The sequence below is a fragment of the Juglans regia genome, chromosome 2 (assembly GCF_001411555.2).
Source record: "Juglans regia cultivar Chandler chromosome 2, Walnut 2.0, whole genome shotgun sequence".
Classification (NCBI taxonomy): Eukaryota; Viridiplantae; Streptophyta; class Magnoliopsida; order Fagales; family Juglandaceae; genus Juglans; species Juglans regia.
In genome coordinates, this window is record NC_049902.1 from 3,931,750 (window position 1) to 3,951,408 (window position 19,659).

Sequence of the window (19,659 nt, forward strand, 5' to 3'; positions counted from 1 at the left end):
CCCCACAACGGCCACCAAGACGAGCGGCGATTCGAGTAGTAAAACTGCAAAGTACAAACACATGGTTGGAGAAGGCCTCGTAAAGACCAAAGCCGTAGCTTTCATCGGCGCCAAGAAGGTCAAGGACGGGACTTCCTCTGGCCTTCGATGGATCAAGGACAAGTATCACAAAACTACCCAGAAGCACTGACTTTAATAAAATTATATTCATCTCATGATGATCTGATCTCCTATATATATATATATACATATATATATATATATATATGTATGTATCCCTAGCTAGCTCCTTTAATTTCATTCATTCAGTTGTTTCTTTCTTATATTCATTTTATATATATATATATATATATATATATATATATATATATATATAGTTACATATGTATTTTATACAATAAAAGTGGCTTGAATAGGAATCTACAGTAATTTTATTTGACACTTTTTTGTTCCGCTTATATCCCTATGTGATTGATTATAATTACAATTGTGCCCCTAATGATCTGTTCTAATCCCTCTCTCTCTTTGAGTCTTTTCCCTCAATATCTTTGTCTCTCTCTCACACCGAAATGCCCATGCCCTCCTTGCAACCCAGCCACGCCAACGTCGATAGTACTGCCACCTCCACGGTTGTGCCTCACCGATGACAACCCATCCTTCCTTTTTTGCCTAGGCCTCAGACCGTTTCTCTCTTTCTCTCTCTCGGCATCTCCCTCCCATCTCTTGTTTCTCTCCCTCCCGATCTCCTCATCGCCCATTATCGTTGCAGTCCACTAGCCACCTTCGACACCATGCCTTGCCAATCGACTACCCCTTCTCATCCTCCTCGATTCCTCTATTTGTATCTCCCGCTCTCTCTTTCTCTTTCCACGTTTCTCTCATTTCTTAGTTGCCGCTAACCACCGCCTGCAGTGCCGCCATATGCAACCCAACCCAACACTACTACACTGCAAACTGCCTATGTTTTCCCTTCAGCAAAACCCCCCCTCTCTCTCTCTCTAGAATTCTCCTGCTCCTTCCCAATCTCCCCAGCCACATCATCACCACCCAAGCCTCACAACCAGCCACACCACTGCAACCCACCTAAATCGCCCTCACCCACAACCACAGCCATGGTGCCTGGTGGAGAACCACGATAACCCTCCTCTAAACAACCCTTGCTTAGCCCCCCTTAACCACCATTAGGCCAACCCCTTGTCAGCACCTCTCTGTTGTTGGTGGACCCTCGGCGAGATGGCGATGGTGGTGGTTGTTGTTTGTTTGACTGGCTATAGCTTCATCCATTGAGGGAGGGAGGGAGGGAGAGAGAGAGAGAAAAGATTTAGGGTTTTATGTATAGACCACATCACATAGGATGGAGGGGCTAGGCTTGTGAGAATTTTGGGGGGTGGTTGGGCTTCTGATGTTAAGTTTTGGGCTTCCCATATGGAAAAAAAAAATACAACTTTAAAAGGTGGCCCATGTAAAAAAATTATCCTAAAAAATACTATTTCTTCATAAAATTTTTATGAAAAATACTGAACTCTTAAAATAGTTAACTTTAATCTTGCATAGTATGTTATTTTCTTCAGTTTTAAAATTTGTGACTATTGAATTTATTTGTTACATTTTAGTATTAGACATTATATAGCTTTTGCTTCTGAATATTTTACATGTGATTAGTTGCAAATTTAGAATTAAAAAATGCTCCTATTTTATTAATGTTTTTAAAAAATGTTACTAAAAATTAACTTATATAAATCCATGACTCTTTTTTTTTAACTTTGTTTGACTATTTTTCTTCATTTCCTCATATCTCATTGCCTATCAATTTTATTCTTCATATTTTTACAAGTAGGCATACATGCATGCCCTTACTAGCTAGTGTGTATGTGTGTGTGTGTGTTAGTAGACTTTTTGGTTTTCTTCATAAATAAAACTACAACTGAAAGAACATATCTTCTTGTGGGAGACTTAAAAGGTGGCTTACCTGCTACACCCTTTTAAATATATTATATTTATTTATTTTAATAGTTTTATATTTATGTTAAAAACTATAGATAATTAAAATAAAGATATTACTCATTTAAAAACCAACAGTTACATTTATTGATGTAAAGAAGCAACACTTAGAAAACAGTGGATAAGGGTATTGGCCTATCTGTATATAAAGGCATGTGATTCTCTATTAGTCACATTCATTAACATAAATAAATATAGGATGAAAACCCTACCCAATACTCTCCATATAGAAATCTGTGAGGGTTCACAATCCAGAAACAATCGATTTTTGCGAATACTTGATCAACGATGGCCAGAGATAAGTGTTCTAACGATTCTTTTGTTATTAGATATTCTCTCAAATCTTACAATAAGGGTATCAAAGAAAACTCGTGTGCCAAGTTGTTTAGTATGAATTTTGATTGTTATGTGGATTGTTTGTTGGAATACATCTTTGGATATCTGGATTTTTTTTTTTTTAAGACATAAAGGGTTGAAGAGGGCAACTAGAGATGGCTTCCCTACCAAGAAGTGATCGTAATAGCATCCAACCCACTGGGGAGCTAGACAAGAGGGGCCTAGACGGCGAGAAACACAAGCGCTCCCTATAAGTCAAACTTGAGCCATAGCCTGACCCTAGTCCCACGAGGGCATCAATGGTCCATGAGCCAATGGGTCACCAATAATCCTGAGCGCTTCCCGTTGCGAGATTCGACTCCAGGAATGTTATGTATATAAATGTAACTTAAATTTGTAATGTGTAATATCCTGGAAATTCAAGGAGCCAAGTCCCTCCACATACTGAATTTGTATAAACTTCTAAATTGAATTCATTAAGAATACTGCAGGAAATAAATACAGGTACAAAGTAACCAAAATGGACTCCATTAGCACGAACACATCATGGCCCATTGTGATCCACGTCACACTCATAATACCCAAATTGACTCAGTCTAATACAAACTGCAACTCAATCCACTACTTGAACATAAAAGACGGAAATAACCTTGGACAATATAGTTAAAGACACAATACTTATATATTCTAAACAAACCATAGCTTCAGACACCACCCAACAACCACGATGCATATAACAACACTCCCCCTCAAAAGATCTTGCCCACAAGATCAGGGTATCATCGTTTCATCACGTCCCACGTCGCTTCCTCCGTCGTTGCACCCTTCCACTGGATCAACACCTCTACGCTAGCACTGTGGCCTTTCTTCAAGAGTCTTCTCTGCAACACACATTCTGGTCCGGGTGTTAGGGTTCCCTCATGAGTGACTTGAGGGAGGGACCGATTGGACATGAGCCCCGAGCTTCCTTTTGAGACAAGATACATGGAAAATAGGAAAGATTTGAGATTCTTTGGGTAAATTGAGCCTATAGGTGACCTTTCCCACTCTGTGAAAGATTTGAAAGGATCCATAATACTGTGGTGAAAGCTTCAAATTCTTTCTTATGGCAACTGAAATTTGACGTTGCGGCCTCAATCTCAGGTATACCCACTCCCCTTCTTTGAACTCCCTGTCTATTCTCTTAAGATTTGCATAATATTTCATCTTGTTTTGTGCTTCGTGTAGGTTTTCACGAACCAGCTTGGCTACGAAGTCTCAGATTCGCAGCTCCTTTTCCACTACTTGTACACGAGTTGACCCATAAGGCAGCAACCTTGGTGGGGATTGTCCATAGACAGCTTCAAATGGTGAGGTCTGTGTTGAACTGTGTCTAAATGTATTGTAAACATACTCGGCCAATGAGAGCCACTTTGACCAGTCTATGGGCCTATCACCAGAGAAACACCATAGGTAATATTCAAGACTTTTGTTGGTTACCTCTGTTTGTCCATCTGTTTGAGTATGGTAAGCAGAGCTCAAAAGGAAATATGTACCACAGATCCAAAACAGCTCCTTCCAGAATTGACTGGAAAAAACTGGGTCCTTGTCACTTACAATTGTTTGTGGCATCCCATGTAATCTGAATATATTATCCATGAATATTCTTGCTACTGACAGTGTTGTGTAAGGGTGCGTGAGGGACATGAGATGGACGTATTTGCTCAATCTGTCCACCACTACCATTATCACAGTACGTTCCCCTGATGGTGGTAGTCTTTCTATAAAATCCATGTTAATATCTACCCAATTTTTTCTAGTATTGGAAGAGGTTGAAGCAACCCCTCTGGATGGAGGGTTTCAAGCTTATTTCTTTAGCAAACATCACACTACCTTATAAAGACTCGAACATCAGTGCGTTGACCAAACTAGTAAAATTCCCTTTTAATCATTGCATATGTTTTATGTACTCCTGTGTGGCTTCCTAATGGACTGATGTGGAGTTGTTGCAGAATCTACTGCTAAAAAGGCACTAGGGTTCCTAAATGCAATCTACCTTTGTAAAAGTATAACTCATCATGGAACTAGTACAGAGACGGGTCCAAGGTCCCCTAATGATAGTGGCTAACAAGCTCTTGCAACAAGGGATCTTAGGGGTAAGACTTCCTCAACTCATCCATTCATTTTGCTTGCATCATACTAATTGCATGTACTGGCATGCTTATCGATTTGGATTGGGTGTGTGAGTTGGTTTGGTTGTTGGTTGGCTTGTTGTGGTTGTGATCTAGTTGTGATGTGAAGTTATGGTTTCTAGAGTTGGCTTGGAATTTTTTATGTAAGGGAGTTAAGATAAGGCATCTGCCACTATATTTGTTCTGCCACTCTTGTATTCAATTGTAAAATCGTAACCAAGCAATTTTGAGACCCACTTTTGTTGGGCTGGAGTCCTAACCAGTTACTCTAATAAATACTCCAAGGCCCACTAATCACTGCATACCTTGAAGCATGGGAAAGCGACATTCAAACGTTATAAAGACAATGATTCATGCTTCTTCTATAAGAAAAAAGGGCATAAAAAGAAAGATTGCATAAAGTATAAATCATGGCTTGAGAAGAAAGATAATCTCAATTCTCTTGTGTGCTATGAGTCCAATTTTGTAGACATCATAATACATGTTGGATTGATTCGAGTACCTCAATTCATGTTGTCAATATCATGCAAGAGTTTTTCAGTCTAAGAAAACTAATGGAAAGTGAACAAGACATCTACTCAAAAAATGGGATGCGTTCGCATGTCAAGGTTGTAGGAACTTTTAGACTTATTTTAAATAATGGTTATATTTTGAATCTTGAAAACACATATTATGTACCTTCATTTTATAGAAACTTGGTCTCTATATCTAGATTAGTATCTTTGGGATTTAAATTTAATTTTGTGAATTCAAAATGTTTATGTATTTAAAAACTCCACATTTGTAGGCTCTAGGACCTTGATTAATGATTTGTATAAATTAAATTTAAATTTTGCCTTTGAAAATAGTTTATTAACTCTGCATGATGATGTTGGCACTAAATGTAATATTATTGATGAGTCATCCTCTATATTATGGCATAGGAGATTGTGACATATCTCCATAAAGAGAATTAAAAGATTAGTTAATGATAGAGTCTTAAAGACTTTAGACTTCTCAAATCCTGGAACTTGTGTGGATTGCATAAAAGGTAAGCAAACCAACAAAACTAGTAAATGTGCCAAAAGGAGAGAGGAAATTCTTGGGATCATACACACTTACATCTATGGACCATTTAGAACCCTTTGTTTGAATGGGCAGATATATTTTATCTCATTTATTGACGATTATTCACGGTTTATGTATCTTTACCTCATTTTTTATAAATCTGAAGAACTAAATGTTGTTAGAATATATAAAAAGAAAGTAGAGAGATAATTAGAAAATAAAATAAAGATCACAAGATTTGACAAGGGTGGAGAATATTATGATAGATACACAGAGTCAGGGCAATGACCAGATCCATTTGTAAATTTTCTCAAGGAAGAAGGCATTATTGCTCAGTATAGAATGACAGGTTCATCTCATCAAAATGGTGTTGTTGAAAGGCAAAACCATACTCTTATGGATATGGTAAGAACTATGCTCAATAATTGTAATATTCTTCTATATTTGTGGAGTGAGACCCTAAAAATTGCAATGTGTATCTTAAATAGGGTTTCATCTAAAATTGTTTCCAAAATACCATTTGAATTATGGAAATGATGGAAACCTAGTTTAAGACATATGCGCATAGCGCATATGGAGTTATCAACTTGAAGTTAGGGTCTATAATCCACAACTAAAGCAATTGGATCTGAGGATAGTCAGTGGTTATTTCATTGGCTATGCAGAAAATTCTAAGGGTTACAGATTTTATTGTCCCTCCCATAAACCTAGAATTGTGGAAGCCATAACTGCAAAATTTATTGAGGGTTTTGGAATAAGTGGGAGTAATGTTCCTCAACAGATAGAGTGAGAGGAAACACAGAATTTGGATATTACATTTGTGAATGAAAATGAAATGATTATTATTCAAGAAAATCAATCTGATATCCTTGAAAATCAATCAATTCAAGAACGACCACCAGCTCATGAGGAACATACCAACTTTGACTCTACAATCCAACATCCACATAATATGAATGAAAATGTAGAATTAAGAAGATCATCTAGAACAAGAAAGTCTATTATTTCTGATGATTATTATTTGTACCTACTAGAGTCTGACTTTGATGTGGGACCTAAAGATGATCCCATCTCATTTTCACATGCCATGAATGGAGAAAAATCAAAATTTTGGCATGATGCTATGATAGAAGAAATGGAATCCATGGCTAAAAGTCAAGTTTGGGAAATTGTCGAGTTACCTAAAGGAGTTAAAGCCATTAGCTGTAAATAAATTTATAAAACCAAGAGAAACTCAAATGCTAATATCGATAGATATAAAGTCATACTTGAAGCTAAAGGATTTACACAAAGAGAAGGTATTGACTACCAAGATACTTTCTCTCCAATTTCTAAAAATGATTCTTTTAGAGTGATCATAACATTAGTAGTTCACTTTGATTTAGAGTTACATCAATTGGATGTGAAAACAACATTTTTGAATGAGATTCTTGAAGAAGTGGTATACATGAAGCAACCTGAAGGGTTTCATTCTAATAAAGGTGATTATTTATTTTGCAAGCTAAAGAAACCAATTTATGGATTAAAATAAGCAACCCGTCAATGGTATCTGAAATTTCATAATATTATTACTTTATTTAGTTTTATTGAGAACATCGTGGATAATTGCCTATACCATAAATTTAATGGGAGTAAATTTATTTTCTTAATCCTATATGTTGATTATATTTTGCTTGCAACTAATGATTTGGGTTTACTACATGACACCAAAAAAATTTCTATTCCAAAATTTTGAAATGAAAGATTTAGGTGAATCATCTTATGCTTTAGGCTTAGAGATTCACCGAGACATATCTAAAAGAATTTTAAGACTTTCTCATAAAGCATACATTAAAAAGCTGTTGAAAAAACTCATAATGAATGTACACTCAATACAACACCCATATTAAAAGGTGATATATTTAGTTTAAGTCAATGTCCGAAAAATGTTTTCGAAAAGAAATAAGTAGAAAACATTTCATATGCTTCTGTTGTTTGTAGTTTAATGCATGCACAGGTTTGTATAAGACCTAATATTGCATATGCTATGGAAATGTTGGGAAGATACCAAAGCAATCCTGAAATAGAACATTGAAAGGCAGCTAAAAAAGTTATGAGATATTTACAAAGAACCAACAAACATGTGCTTACTTATAAGCATGTTGATTGTCTAAAAGTGATTGGATATTCAGATTCAAATTTTGCAAGTTGTCAAGACTCCAAAAAATCCACTTTAGGGTACATCTTCATGTTATAAGGAGGTGTTATATCACAGAAGAGCACCAAATAGACAATTGTTGCATTATCTACTATGGAGGCAGAGTTTATAGTATGCTTTGAAGTAACTTCATAGGCGAAAGGGTTGAAAAGTTTTATTGCAAGACTTCAAGTTGTGGATTCAATATCTAAGCCTTTAAAATTTACTGTGATAATTTGGCAGCAATTTTCTTTTCTAAGAATAACAAGAGTGGGAGCAAGAGTAAACATATTGACATAAAATTTCTTGTTGTCAAAGAAAAAGTTAAGGAATAAGAAGTCTCAATAGAGCATACAAGTACATCCTTTACAATTGCAAATCCCATGACAAAAGGGCTTTCAAGAAAAATATTTTTGAAACATGTAGAGAGCATGTGGTTAATGAGCTCATTTTATGTTTGATTTGTCTATCGTATACAATACTCATTATTGTCAAGAACAATATTTTTATTTATGCACATAAAGTATTTGCTCCTAATCTATAATGTATAGACCCAGAATGACTTATAAGAAGTCATTCATAAAGAGACGTATTACATATGAAAATTTATTTAGAGAGACTAATACAATGTAATACATGAAATGAAATGTTAATATAATAACATAACCGCCATGATTCATGTATTATATCTTTTTTCTAAAGGTTATGGTTTGAGTAGTTTATTTGTGATTATATTCGGTTTTGGTTACCCAGATGATTTTAAATGATTGTCATCTAAGCCAAGTAGGAGAATGAAATAACACGTCTCCTTGTGGGAGACAGCCCTGTTTGGATAATGAGTTGAGATGGTTTGTAAATAGTAGTAAGATTGTTGAGTTGAGATAAGATAAGATAAAATAATTTTTGAAAAGTTTGTATGTTTGGATTTGGAAGTGAGATGAGATAGTTTTAATTTTTTAGAGATTTGATAGATGTGGGTCACATCAATCATTGCATAGTATTTGTAATGATTTTATTTTCTCTATAAATATATTTATAAATACGTAATAGTAATTAAAAAATTACTTACCCAAAATTTCATTTTTATAATATATTTCGTAATAATATTATAAGATGACAATATTTTTATAAATTTAAATTATTTTTAAGAAATATCTTATAAAAATATTTTTTTATTTAAAATTAATTAATTAAAATATTATAAAAAATATTGTGCGTAAAATCATTTTCCATTTTCAAGTACTGACGCTCTGTACGAAAATTGGCAGAGCTGGCTTCTTGGGTTGAAAGTTGGTTCAAATTAGGGGTGTAAGAATTAACCAGAAAACCGGCCCGAACCAGTGGAACCAGTCCGGGACCTTTTCGCTTAGTTCCAAAACCGGACAGTACTAGTCCGATTCCGGTTCTATATTTTTTAGGACCATATCGATTCACTATATTATATATTTTAAATTAATTTTTTTAATATTATATATAATATTTTTTATATTTTATATAATATATAATAATCATTATTATTATAATTATATATAAGATAATGTTATTATAATTTATAACATAAAATTTTAATCTTAAATATAAAATTTTATTTGATCATATGCTTTAAACATAAAATATATATATATATATATATTAATAACATTTGATGGCCAAAACAATTCTCATCATATTCATTTTAATAAATACATAATACATTACTAATAAATGTCCTAATACTAATACTATTAAAACTAGTAAACTGAATTGAATCTGACCGGAACCAATAAAATTGGAGGTACTGGTTTAAAAGAATAACTGGTGGGTAATTAGTTTTTGAAAATCTAAAACCGGTGCATACCAGTTCGATTCTAAATTTTGTCTAAAATCGGATCGAACTGTGGTTACAACACCCCTAGTTCAAATACATGCTTCTTGTAAAATTGCAATTTCTATAGGTGATATGGGGGCAATGGCATTGTCGTTAAGAGTTAGGTGGAAAATGTGATATGTTGTTGGCCTTGGACGGATTGTGAGGGATGCAGGAATGCCGTGAGATTTGGGAACGAGGTGGAGCGAAGGGAAGGTGTCCGAAATAAAAACTGAAAAAGCCAAAGACGATAAGATGGTTTTCTACGGTGCCAGGCCTTGTTTGTTTTGGAAAAACATCTCATCTCATCTCATCTCATCTAATCATTACAACTTTCCCAACTTCCAATACAAAATAAAATAAACAATTCAACTTTTTCAAATCCCAAAATAAAAATAATATTAAAAAATATATTCTAACAATATTTTATTCAATTTTTTAACTTTAATCTCATCTCATCTCCGAAAACAAACGAGCCCTGAATAAGCTGATTCCGTTTTCTCCAAGTTTCTGACAAAGCACAAATGCATTGACAGTACTTTGTCATTACGTGAAAGAAAATTTGAAACCATCTCAACAATCTTAAAAATAAGCGTTTGGATACAAATGTAACTGTCCTTACGATCAGGGTTAAGTTCATCTCATCTCTACATTCAAACTGTGTTAAGAGTACCTTACATGCCACATCATTTCAAATATATTATATATATTTATTTTAATAGTTTCATATTTATATTAAAATTTGATAATTAAAATAAAAATACTACTCATTTAAAAACCAACAGTTATATTTCTTGATGAAATGAAGCAACACTTAAAAAACAGTAGATAAGGGTCTTGGCCTATCTATATATAAAGGCATGTAATTCTTCATCAATCACATTCATTAACGTAAATAAAGATAAGCTGAAAATCCTACTCAATATTCTCTATATAGAAATATGAGGGTTCACAATCCAAAAATAATTGGTTCCTGTGAATACTTGATCAATGATAACCAGAGATAAGTGTTCTAATGATTCTTTTCTTATTAGATATTCTCAAATCTTACGACGACTTGTTTCTTCTTTTTTTTTCCCTTTTCATCTTGTTATGGGTCTAGATCTTTTTATTGGAAAAGATTGTATGTTAGAAACAAATTAAAGTAGATCGATTTTACTTGCATGGTGAATTGAGAGATCAAAATCTATCATGTGCCCATGGGAGGGTTCTTGAAAAGGTTCACTTTCGAGAAACTTTTAAAAAAAAAAAAATTTAACAAATGAGGATTTAATAGTACCTTACTTTTTTTGCTCAATAATAATAAGCTAGAAGTTTAGATATTTTATTCTCAAATCGGTACGTAAAGTATACCATTCTCGTCAATTAAATGGTAAAATTTTAAAAATTCAATTCAAATCAAATAATGTTATGCAAGTACTTTATTGGATATATTATCTAGATCTACTTATAAATAAAATTTTCCTTCTTAAAATACTTATTGCTAGAATATATATATATATATAGAGGTAATTCTATGCATCAGCCTACACACTTCACACACCATGCATTCAAATTTTTTTTTTTTTAAATCTCAATACACTAAGTGTGTTGAGTGTGTGATGAATAGTAGGCTGATGCAAATATTTTTCCTATATATAGTATTGAGATTTACATATAATAATATCACGTACGTCTTCCCTTCGTTGGCAGTTGATTCTTTGTCAAAATTTGGTTGTTGATTTTCATTTTTGCTTCTTAATTTGCTTTATTGGCCGTACGTATAAGATGCTTTACTTCTTTGACAGGATCCAAAAGAGTATACTTAACAATCTCGACGTACACGTGATTAATAGAATCCTCTTCCTAAAAAAAAAGAGAATGGATAAGAAAAAGAAGGGCATAAGATTGTACGTCAACTTACTTCCGATACCAATAACTAGCAATCCAGATCAGAATTTACGATGCAATTCGCGTGGCATTAATTTACATCAAGGTCCGTTTGGATATAGAGGTGATATGATTTTTTTATTTCATCTCATTTTATCTTATCTTATTTAATTTTAATTAATTATCTCACTATTATTTATAAACTATCTCAACTCATCTCATCTCAATATCCAGATGAATCAATTCTATGTTTGTGGGATTCTTAAAAAAATCAAATTACCTACAAACATGATCGAGGAACCTCTAGCAGACCACAAAATACAAATTATATATATTATTAAAAAAATTATTCTTATCAATTACTATTCACTACTTCACGCCTCACATCTTATGAAAAACACTCACACATCTTATAAAAAAAAAAAAAGAATTTTGCTACACAACCTCCACCACACTCTACACTCTACATTTTTTTAATTTTTAAAATTTTTAATATTTTTTTTAAAAAAAATTTTTGAGTTTATTCTTTTTAAATTATTTCAAATTTTCTATTTATTATTCATATAATAAATATTTGATACAAGAAAAATATAATAAAAATTAAAAATAATATAGAGTGTAGAGTGTTAGGAAGTTAGGAATATTTATTCAAAAAAAACTATAAGCGTTGAGTATGAGATGTGAAAGTAATAATGAGACGTTTGGATTCGAAGATGACTTGAGATGAGTTGAGATGGATTGTAAATAGTAATGAGATGAGTTGTGAATAGTAGTGAGATTTGTGAGTTAAAGTTGCTGAATAGTAATGAATAGTAGTGAGATGAGTTGAGATGAGCTGAACTGAACTGAGATAAACTATGAATATAAACGTCTCCAGTAATTGATACATGGAATTTTTATTATTATTATTATTTTATCCTCTCTGATTAAGAAATTACTGGATATTATAAAACAACGTAACGGGGATAAGATTGACAATTATCTTATCTATTGAGAGGTGGAACAACTTTCAGCACTGTCATGACAAATACTTGGAAAAATCTAAAGTAAATATCATATCAATAAACGAATAACACAATTTCGATTAATAAAATTGTCAGATTTACTATTTTAATTAAAAATATAAACTCTAATTTGTTTACTAGTAACAGTTACATATCGATGGAAGATGCACATTACAATTTATTTAAGATAAGTGCTATAATTATAAAGAAATTTTATAAAAATAAACTCATAAATTAACATGATTTTATATGAATTTATTTTTATAAAATCTTTGTTAAAAGCATTTATTTATTTTAAAATATTAAATATAATTTTCTCATACCAAAAAAAAAATTCAAAAAGCACTCTGTATTGGAAATGTGCTTAATACGGCAGTTGGAGGACTTTTAAGAAATTACATTACCAAATTAAACTAAGCAATGCCTTTCGATTCATAATAGGAATCTTACAATTATCTTATAATGACAACAATATTATTTACAGTACCATTAATACAACAACTGTATGAAGATACCACATAATTCAGAAGAGAGAACCACATGAAGGTTACATTTGAATCTATACCCTCTCTCTCTCTCTCTCTCTGGGATAGTTGCATTCGGAATAGTAATCAGGACAGCCGAAATATAGGAAACCAGATTCTCCAACTAGATTTTGACTTTTTCTTAAAAAGTTGAAAGGTTAGTCTCGTTTGACTAAAATTAAAAATTTTAAAAATTATCTTATTATTATAATTTTTTTAAATTTTTATATAAAATAAAATAAAATAAAAAATTTAACTTTTTTAAATTTTAAAATAAAATTAATATTAAAAAATATTTTTTAATAATATTTTTTTCATCCTTTTGATTTTAATCTCAATTCAATTAACCTCACCTTTAATAGCACAATTTAAGTAATCACTAAATACTACAGACTCTGAGACAGCTAAAGAGTGAGAGACTGAAAAATGGCGATCCCAATTCCATCTCGGCAGCTATTCATCGACGGCGAATGGAGAGAACCCACCCTCAAGAAACGTATCCCCATCATCAACCCCTCTACCGAAGAGATCATCGGTCTCTCTCTCTCTCTCTCTCAGTTTGTTCCGATTTCTGCAAGTTTGTGACCATTCATTCATTACAACGTTAGCTTATATGTCAAATATTTTTGGGTTTTTTTTTTTCTGTGCTTTTGGGTTTTGAGCTCTGAAGAAAATCTGATATTCGAGTTCGTGGGAATAATTTTTTTTTCACCCAGGAACTATACCGGCGGCAACTGCGGAGGATGTGGAGCTTGCGGTGGATGCCGCGCGGAAAGCTCTTGCTCGGAACAAAGGCAGAGATTGGGCCTCTGCTTCCGGGGCCGTTCGTGCCAAGTATTTGCGTGCTATCGCCGCCAAGGTATTGGATTGTGTCAGAAATTGAAATTCTATTTTTGTGATCCATTAGGGTTGCTATGCAATAGCTCAAAATAAAAAGTGTGAACTTGGCTTTAAAGAACAGAGGACAGGAACACACTTCGTGCCTTACATTATTCATCATTAGTCATCATTAGTTTCTTAAACTTCACGAGTTGCATACATCTTGTGTGAATTTGGATTTCATTTCGTGCGAAGTGTGCCCAATATGTATTAGGTGCTGACTAAATATGCATTCAAGAAATGTCTAGACCAGTTATCTGGTTCAAGATCACTGTCGATGATTAACAGATGATTTGAAAGCATGATCCCAGAGAAATGGCTCTGTGATGACTGGATATCAAAGCGGGGTTTTGTCAATAATGTTCTGATATTTGGTGTCGTGTATGCATGCAGATAACAGATAGGAAATCTGAACTAGCTAAACTTGAAGCAATTGATTGTGGAAAGCCGCTGGATGAAGCAGCATGGGACATTGTAAGCTTGTGACACTTTGTGGAAACCTTCTGTCAACTATTGAGTATGTTGCCTTTCATGCTTGTTAACGTAATCCAGGATGATGTTGCTGGGTGCTTTGACTACTATGCGGACCTTGCTGAAGGTTTGGATGCAAAGCAAAAGGCACCAGTTTCCCTTCCCATGGAATCATTCAAGAGTTATGTTCTTAAGGAGCCGATTGGGGTGGTTGGGTTGATTACTCCATGGTATTTGCCGCTTCTATATGTTGAATGTTTATGCATTCCTGTTTGTTCTTTCTTAGTGTTATATTTGCTGGCTTGATGATTGCAAAAAATAGTACCTTATCTTTCTTCCTTCACACGTGGATCTTCAGTATCAATTTAAACGGGGCTGTATTTATATTTGCATGTCTTGCATTTCATAGTTCATTTGATATTCCTACATGATTGTAAAAGTAAAAAAATAAGCTGAACTCAGGTGCTTAATCTGAATTTCTATATACTTTAAGTTGTAGCTTCACAAGGTGTCTTTTCCTGATTGCTGCTCAACTTGTTAACTTTAATGGGTCAATGTATTACATTTAGCAACCAAGCATCAGGTCACACTGCTTTAAGAAAGCAAAATAGCAACAAGAATCACAGATTTAAAAAAATATATATTTCCAACTCTTTTGGTCACTATGCTCTTGGCCATCAATGTCTTTGATTTTCTGCAATTGACATATCATTTTGGTATTCCTCTACGATCTCAAAATTGTGTGTTTTGTGGGTAATGATTCATTGGAGTCTTCATATTAGTAGTGCTTCAAATTTTTGGAATACTTGTTCAAGTTGTAAGTTTAAATCATTCATTTGTAGTTTCTGGGTGGGAAGCCAACTCTTTTTTTACTTATCAAAAAAAAAAAGGGGGAAGCCAACTCAAATTAATAAATATTCTCAGAACTATTGGAGTTTCAAATTCTTTGCCACCATGGGGCCCTCTAGTCTTGATATTTTAAGTTGCCTGCCTTACTCAATTTGTTTGACTTTGTCAACTTAAATCAAATTGTTCCTTGCTAATTTAACCATTTGTTTTCATTGTAGAAATGAATCTTAGCTTATCTGTTTAATTCTGTTGTTAATAACTATACTCCTCAGGAATGCATGCAATTTTAAGATTGTGCTTCCTTTTCTTGCCTGAATTACTCATCTGTAACCCTCTAGTGCACACTCCAATTCCTTTGCCTTTTTTCAAAGATTAGTGGAACAGGGGATCTCAACTGTTTTATAGAGCGGGGTAGTTATTTGATGGTGATCCTTAGTCTTTAGCATTGTTAAGATTATTTTTTAATGATGACCTACCATGACTACTGTGAACAAGAATGCCAATCATTGATAAAGTGCTTGCCTTTTATTGTGTTAAAGGAACTATCCTCTGTTGATGGCTACATGGAAAGTGGCTCCTGCCTTGGCTGCTGGGTGTGCCGCAATACTGAAACCGTCTGAAGTGGCATCTGTGTATGGCATCATTAATTTATATGAACTTGTTCAGTTTTGATTTTGTTTTGGTCTGCTGCATGTCATCATCTTGTACATTTCAGGACCTGTTTGGAGCTGGCTGAAATGTGCAGAGAGGTCGGTCTGCCTCGTGGTGTTCTTAATATTCTGACTGGATTCGGCCACGAGGCCGGTGCTCCTTTGGCATCCCATCCCCATGTTGACAAGGTCCATTTAGTAATTTTTCCCATTGGAAATTGTATGAAGCAGAATCATCTTACATATTTCATAACTCAGTGTCTATTTAGGTTTTTTTAGCTACCTGGCTGTGGCAGTTAACATGTTAAGTTGTCAACAGATTGCATTCACTGGAAGCACCATCACCGGGAGTAAGATTATGACAGCTGCAGCTCAGTTGGTCAAGGTAATTTAACCTTCGTATATATTGATAATTTTCGGTGACATTTATTTGTTTTGCATGATCTTTCATATGTTAACTTGTGTTGTTTCTTGGCAGCCTGTTTCACTGGAGCTTGGTGGGAAAAGCCCAATTATCGTTTTTGATGATGTTGACCTTGATAAGGGTCAGTGCCTCATGGATCATTAAATCTTTTATATCGGAAACAGATTGTATATAGAAGACAGTTTGGCATGCAACCCATATAACTAGAAAAACACATGCTACTGCTTGGTTTTATTGTATTGATAATTATTCTTTGCTTGTCCATGATTCAAACAGCTGCTGAATGGACTGCTTTTGGTTGCTTTTGGACAAATGGTCAGATTTGCAGTGCAACATCCCGTCTCATTGTGCACGTAAGTATGATCATTACAAGATTTTTTACACGTATTAGGCCATCTATGTAAGATCTCTCTCTCTCTCTCTCACTCTCACGCACACACGCACGCACACACACACACGCACACCCATATTCTAGCTACCCTTTGTCTTTGTGTTACGAATTGCATAAATGAGGGGAAAATATTATAATTCAGTGCATAATTAAGGTACATGAGTTTTACCAGCCATATAGTATGGCACCTAATAAGCTCACTGCCGGTTTTGTGTGAGCTTGTGATTGCTGATAATGGGAATTGCACACTTAAAAAATGCTTCTCAGACCAGGATTCGTTATGTTTCCTCCCTTTCCTCGATAAGTTATGATGTGGTCAATTACAATTGTTTCAGGAAAGCATTGCTGCAGAATTTTTGGATAGGCTCGTAAAATGGATAAAAAACATCAAGGTTTCAGATCCTCTGGAAGAAGGCTGCAGACTTGGCCCCGTTGTTAGTGGCAGTCAGGTATGGTTGAAATTTATATTTTCTGCACGTATATATAAAAATATATATGTGCACATATATATATATATATTTTTGGGGGGAAATGTTAATAAAATTTTCATTTTACTTAAAAAAAATTGTTGGGGAAATGTTCGAAAACACTTCATTAAAACTGACCTCATTAGTGCATCATAATCACTATGAAATTGGTTTCATTTGTAAACCAAACTATCACTAACATGTTTTGACTTATAGAACAGTGGCAAATAGGGAATTGGGATTAGTTTGTTTTTCTCAGCCATTTTCTAATGCATAGGACAGGAAAATCTAAGAATTATTATGTATTAGATCTTCTCCTGATTTGGTCTCTTTCTCATAAAGAAATTTTGCCACTTTGTATGCAATATGTTAAAATTTCATGGTTTTTGTGAATGTTGAGATAGTTTTGGTTTTTTAATGCTTTGTTTACGAAGGTTTTCCTATAAAAAACATGGTTATCAAAATCAGTGATTGTAAGCTGTTTTATCAATTCCAGTTTCAGTAGCTATTTTGCCAACTTTTATTGTTTGATATATGGGTATACATTATCTTTAAGCACAGAACATGCTTAGAAAAAATATAAGGTGGGAAGGGTGTCCCCTCCCAAAAAGAAATGCAAAGAAGAAGAAGAAGAAAGGCGTTTTGGTATAATGTGTGATTGTCATTGGTTGGCATGAAATCACTAAAGCAGTTTCCTGTGTATTCCCGGTAATGGAATTTTTCCCCAAAACCATCTCGTCAGCTAGTTATCATTAACTAAGCAACATTCAAGGCATGCATGTTTTGTGGGACATTTTGGGGAAAATTCTTCCTTGCCTGGCCTTTGTTATGTTGTCAAATTTGTGGGTTTAACTACTCCGATGAATGTTATGAAGTGGAAAATTTAAGAATTTCACCTATATATTGAATCATAATATCTATTTGATAATTATTAAACTTAGTTTATTTTTCAGTAGTTTTGTACAAATTTGGCTTCAGTTCCAGTGATATAACTTGGAATTTCTATCTAAGTCTACTGATGTAACTTTTTAAGGCGTGATGTGTTATTTAATATTTTTTCATCGTCCTCAGTATGAGAAAGTATTGAAGTTCATTGCTACGGCTAAGAGTGAAGGTGCAACCATAGTATGTGGTGGGGATCGTCCTGAGGTATAATCCTTTGCTTGGACTTATCAGCATTGTCATGTTTCTGAATTTGTCGTGACTTCGAATTGTTGTACATGTGAATGGCAGCATCTAAAGAAAGGATTTTTCATCCAACCAGCAGTCATAACTGATGTAACTACCTCAATGCAAATATGGAGGGAGGAAGTTTTTGGACCAGTTTTGTGTGTGAAGACATTCAGTAGCGAAGATGAAGCCATTGAGCTAGCGAATGATACCCAGTAAGCCAATAATTTTGTTCAATTATGACAAACAAATTTACCTAAAATTCTTGTAGGGCACTTTTTTCTTTAATGGAGAAGAAGGCGGATTGTTTTGATTTAGGAGATTTTGTTTTGATCTCTTATTGGTCTTTCACAGCTATGGTTTAGGTGGTGCTGTGATATCAAACGATCTAGAAAGGTGCGATCGCGTTAGTAAGGTGAGACTTGATTTGCACTCAAAAGGAACAAAGAAATCACCAGGCCCAAATAATCATTGAAACCATCATTTAATTGAGTTTATCTAGTTCTGGGACTGAATGTTGTTTTTTTAATGCTTTTCTGCAGGCTCTTCAGGCAGGAATTGTTTGGATTAATTGCTCACAGCCTTGCTTCACTCAAGCTCCATGGGGCGGCAACAAGCGTAGCGGTTTTGGGCGTGAATTAGGGGAATGGTATGACCCAAATTCTCAAGTTAGAGATACAAAATGAGATTTAAATATATACTTAAAATTGAATCTGATGAATAACACATTTTAAAAAAAAAGAATATAAAAAGGGAGAAATAACAGTAGGTGATATTCTTAGCCTGTGATAACATATTGTCAATTTTGTGTTAACAGGGGGCTCAACAATTATTTGAGCGTGAAGCAGGTTACTCAGTACGTGTCTGATGAACCATGGGGATGGTACCAGTCTCCTTCAAAGTTGTGAAAAGTGTACCATAGCAGTTGTACCAAAGTAACACGAAATAAGGTTGAGAACTTGAGAGGGTGTTTCATGTGTTGAACTCGGCGTTTGAAGGACAGAAGAAAATAATATAAACTGTTAGAACCAATTCTCTATTTTGTTTGGTCTTGACTCTTGAGCGTGGATTATTTTGGCTGGTTTTAAGTTTCAGTATCATGCATGATGGGATTATGGTTATCGAACTGACACAATGCCATTTGCTACTATTAGCACCTCTGCAATCCTATTGCTGCCATGTATCCAGTAAGTGGGGATGATATGGTCCTAAATCCTACAAGGCTCTTCAACTGGATTTGAGGTCTCAGTTTGTAATGGGGATGTTCTCTAGTTGCTTGACGGAATTGGATGTTTCAATACAAAGAGATTGATACAATATTAAGGCTCGGTTTGGATAATAAGTTGAGATGGTTTTGTGAATAGTAATGAGATATTTGAGTTGA

The 19,659-nt window shown here is 34.1% G+C and overlaps 1 protein-coding gene across 1 annotated transcript; it reads left to right on the top strand.

Annotated features, from left to right (window-relative positions):
• Positions 1 to 13,334: 13,334 nt before the first annotated feature.
• Positions 13,335 to 19,659, top strand: LOC108999250 (betaine aldehyde dehydrogenase 1, chloroplastic). Its single transcript, XM_018976114.2, has 15 exons — positions 13,335 to 13,509; positions 13,691 to 13,833; positions 14,247 to 14,327; positions 14,406 to 14,554; positions 15,713 to 15,805; positions 15,889 to 16,012; positions 16,143 to 16,208; positions 16,302 to 16,368; positions 16,524 to 16,600; positions 16,974 to 17,087; positions 18,177 to 18,254; positions 18,339 to 18,490; positions 18,630 to 18,690; positions 18,818 to 18,924; positions 19,093 to 19,659. The coding sequence occupies exons 1-15, from the start codon at positions 13,401 to 13,403 to the stop codon at positions 19,181 to 19,183; spliced, it is 1,512 nt and encodes a 503-aa protein (XP_018831659.1). The 5' UTR covers positions 13,335 to 13,400; the 3' UTR covers positions 19,184 to 19,659.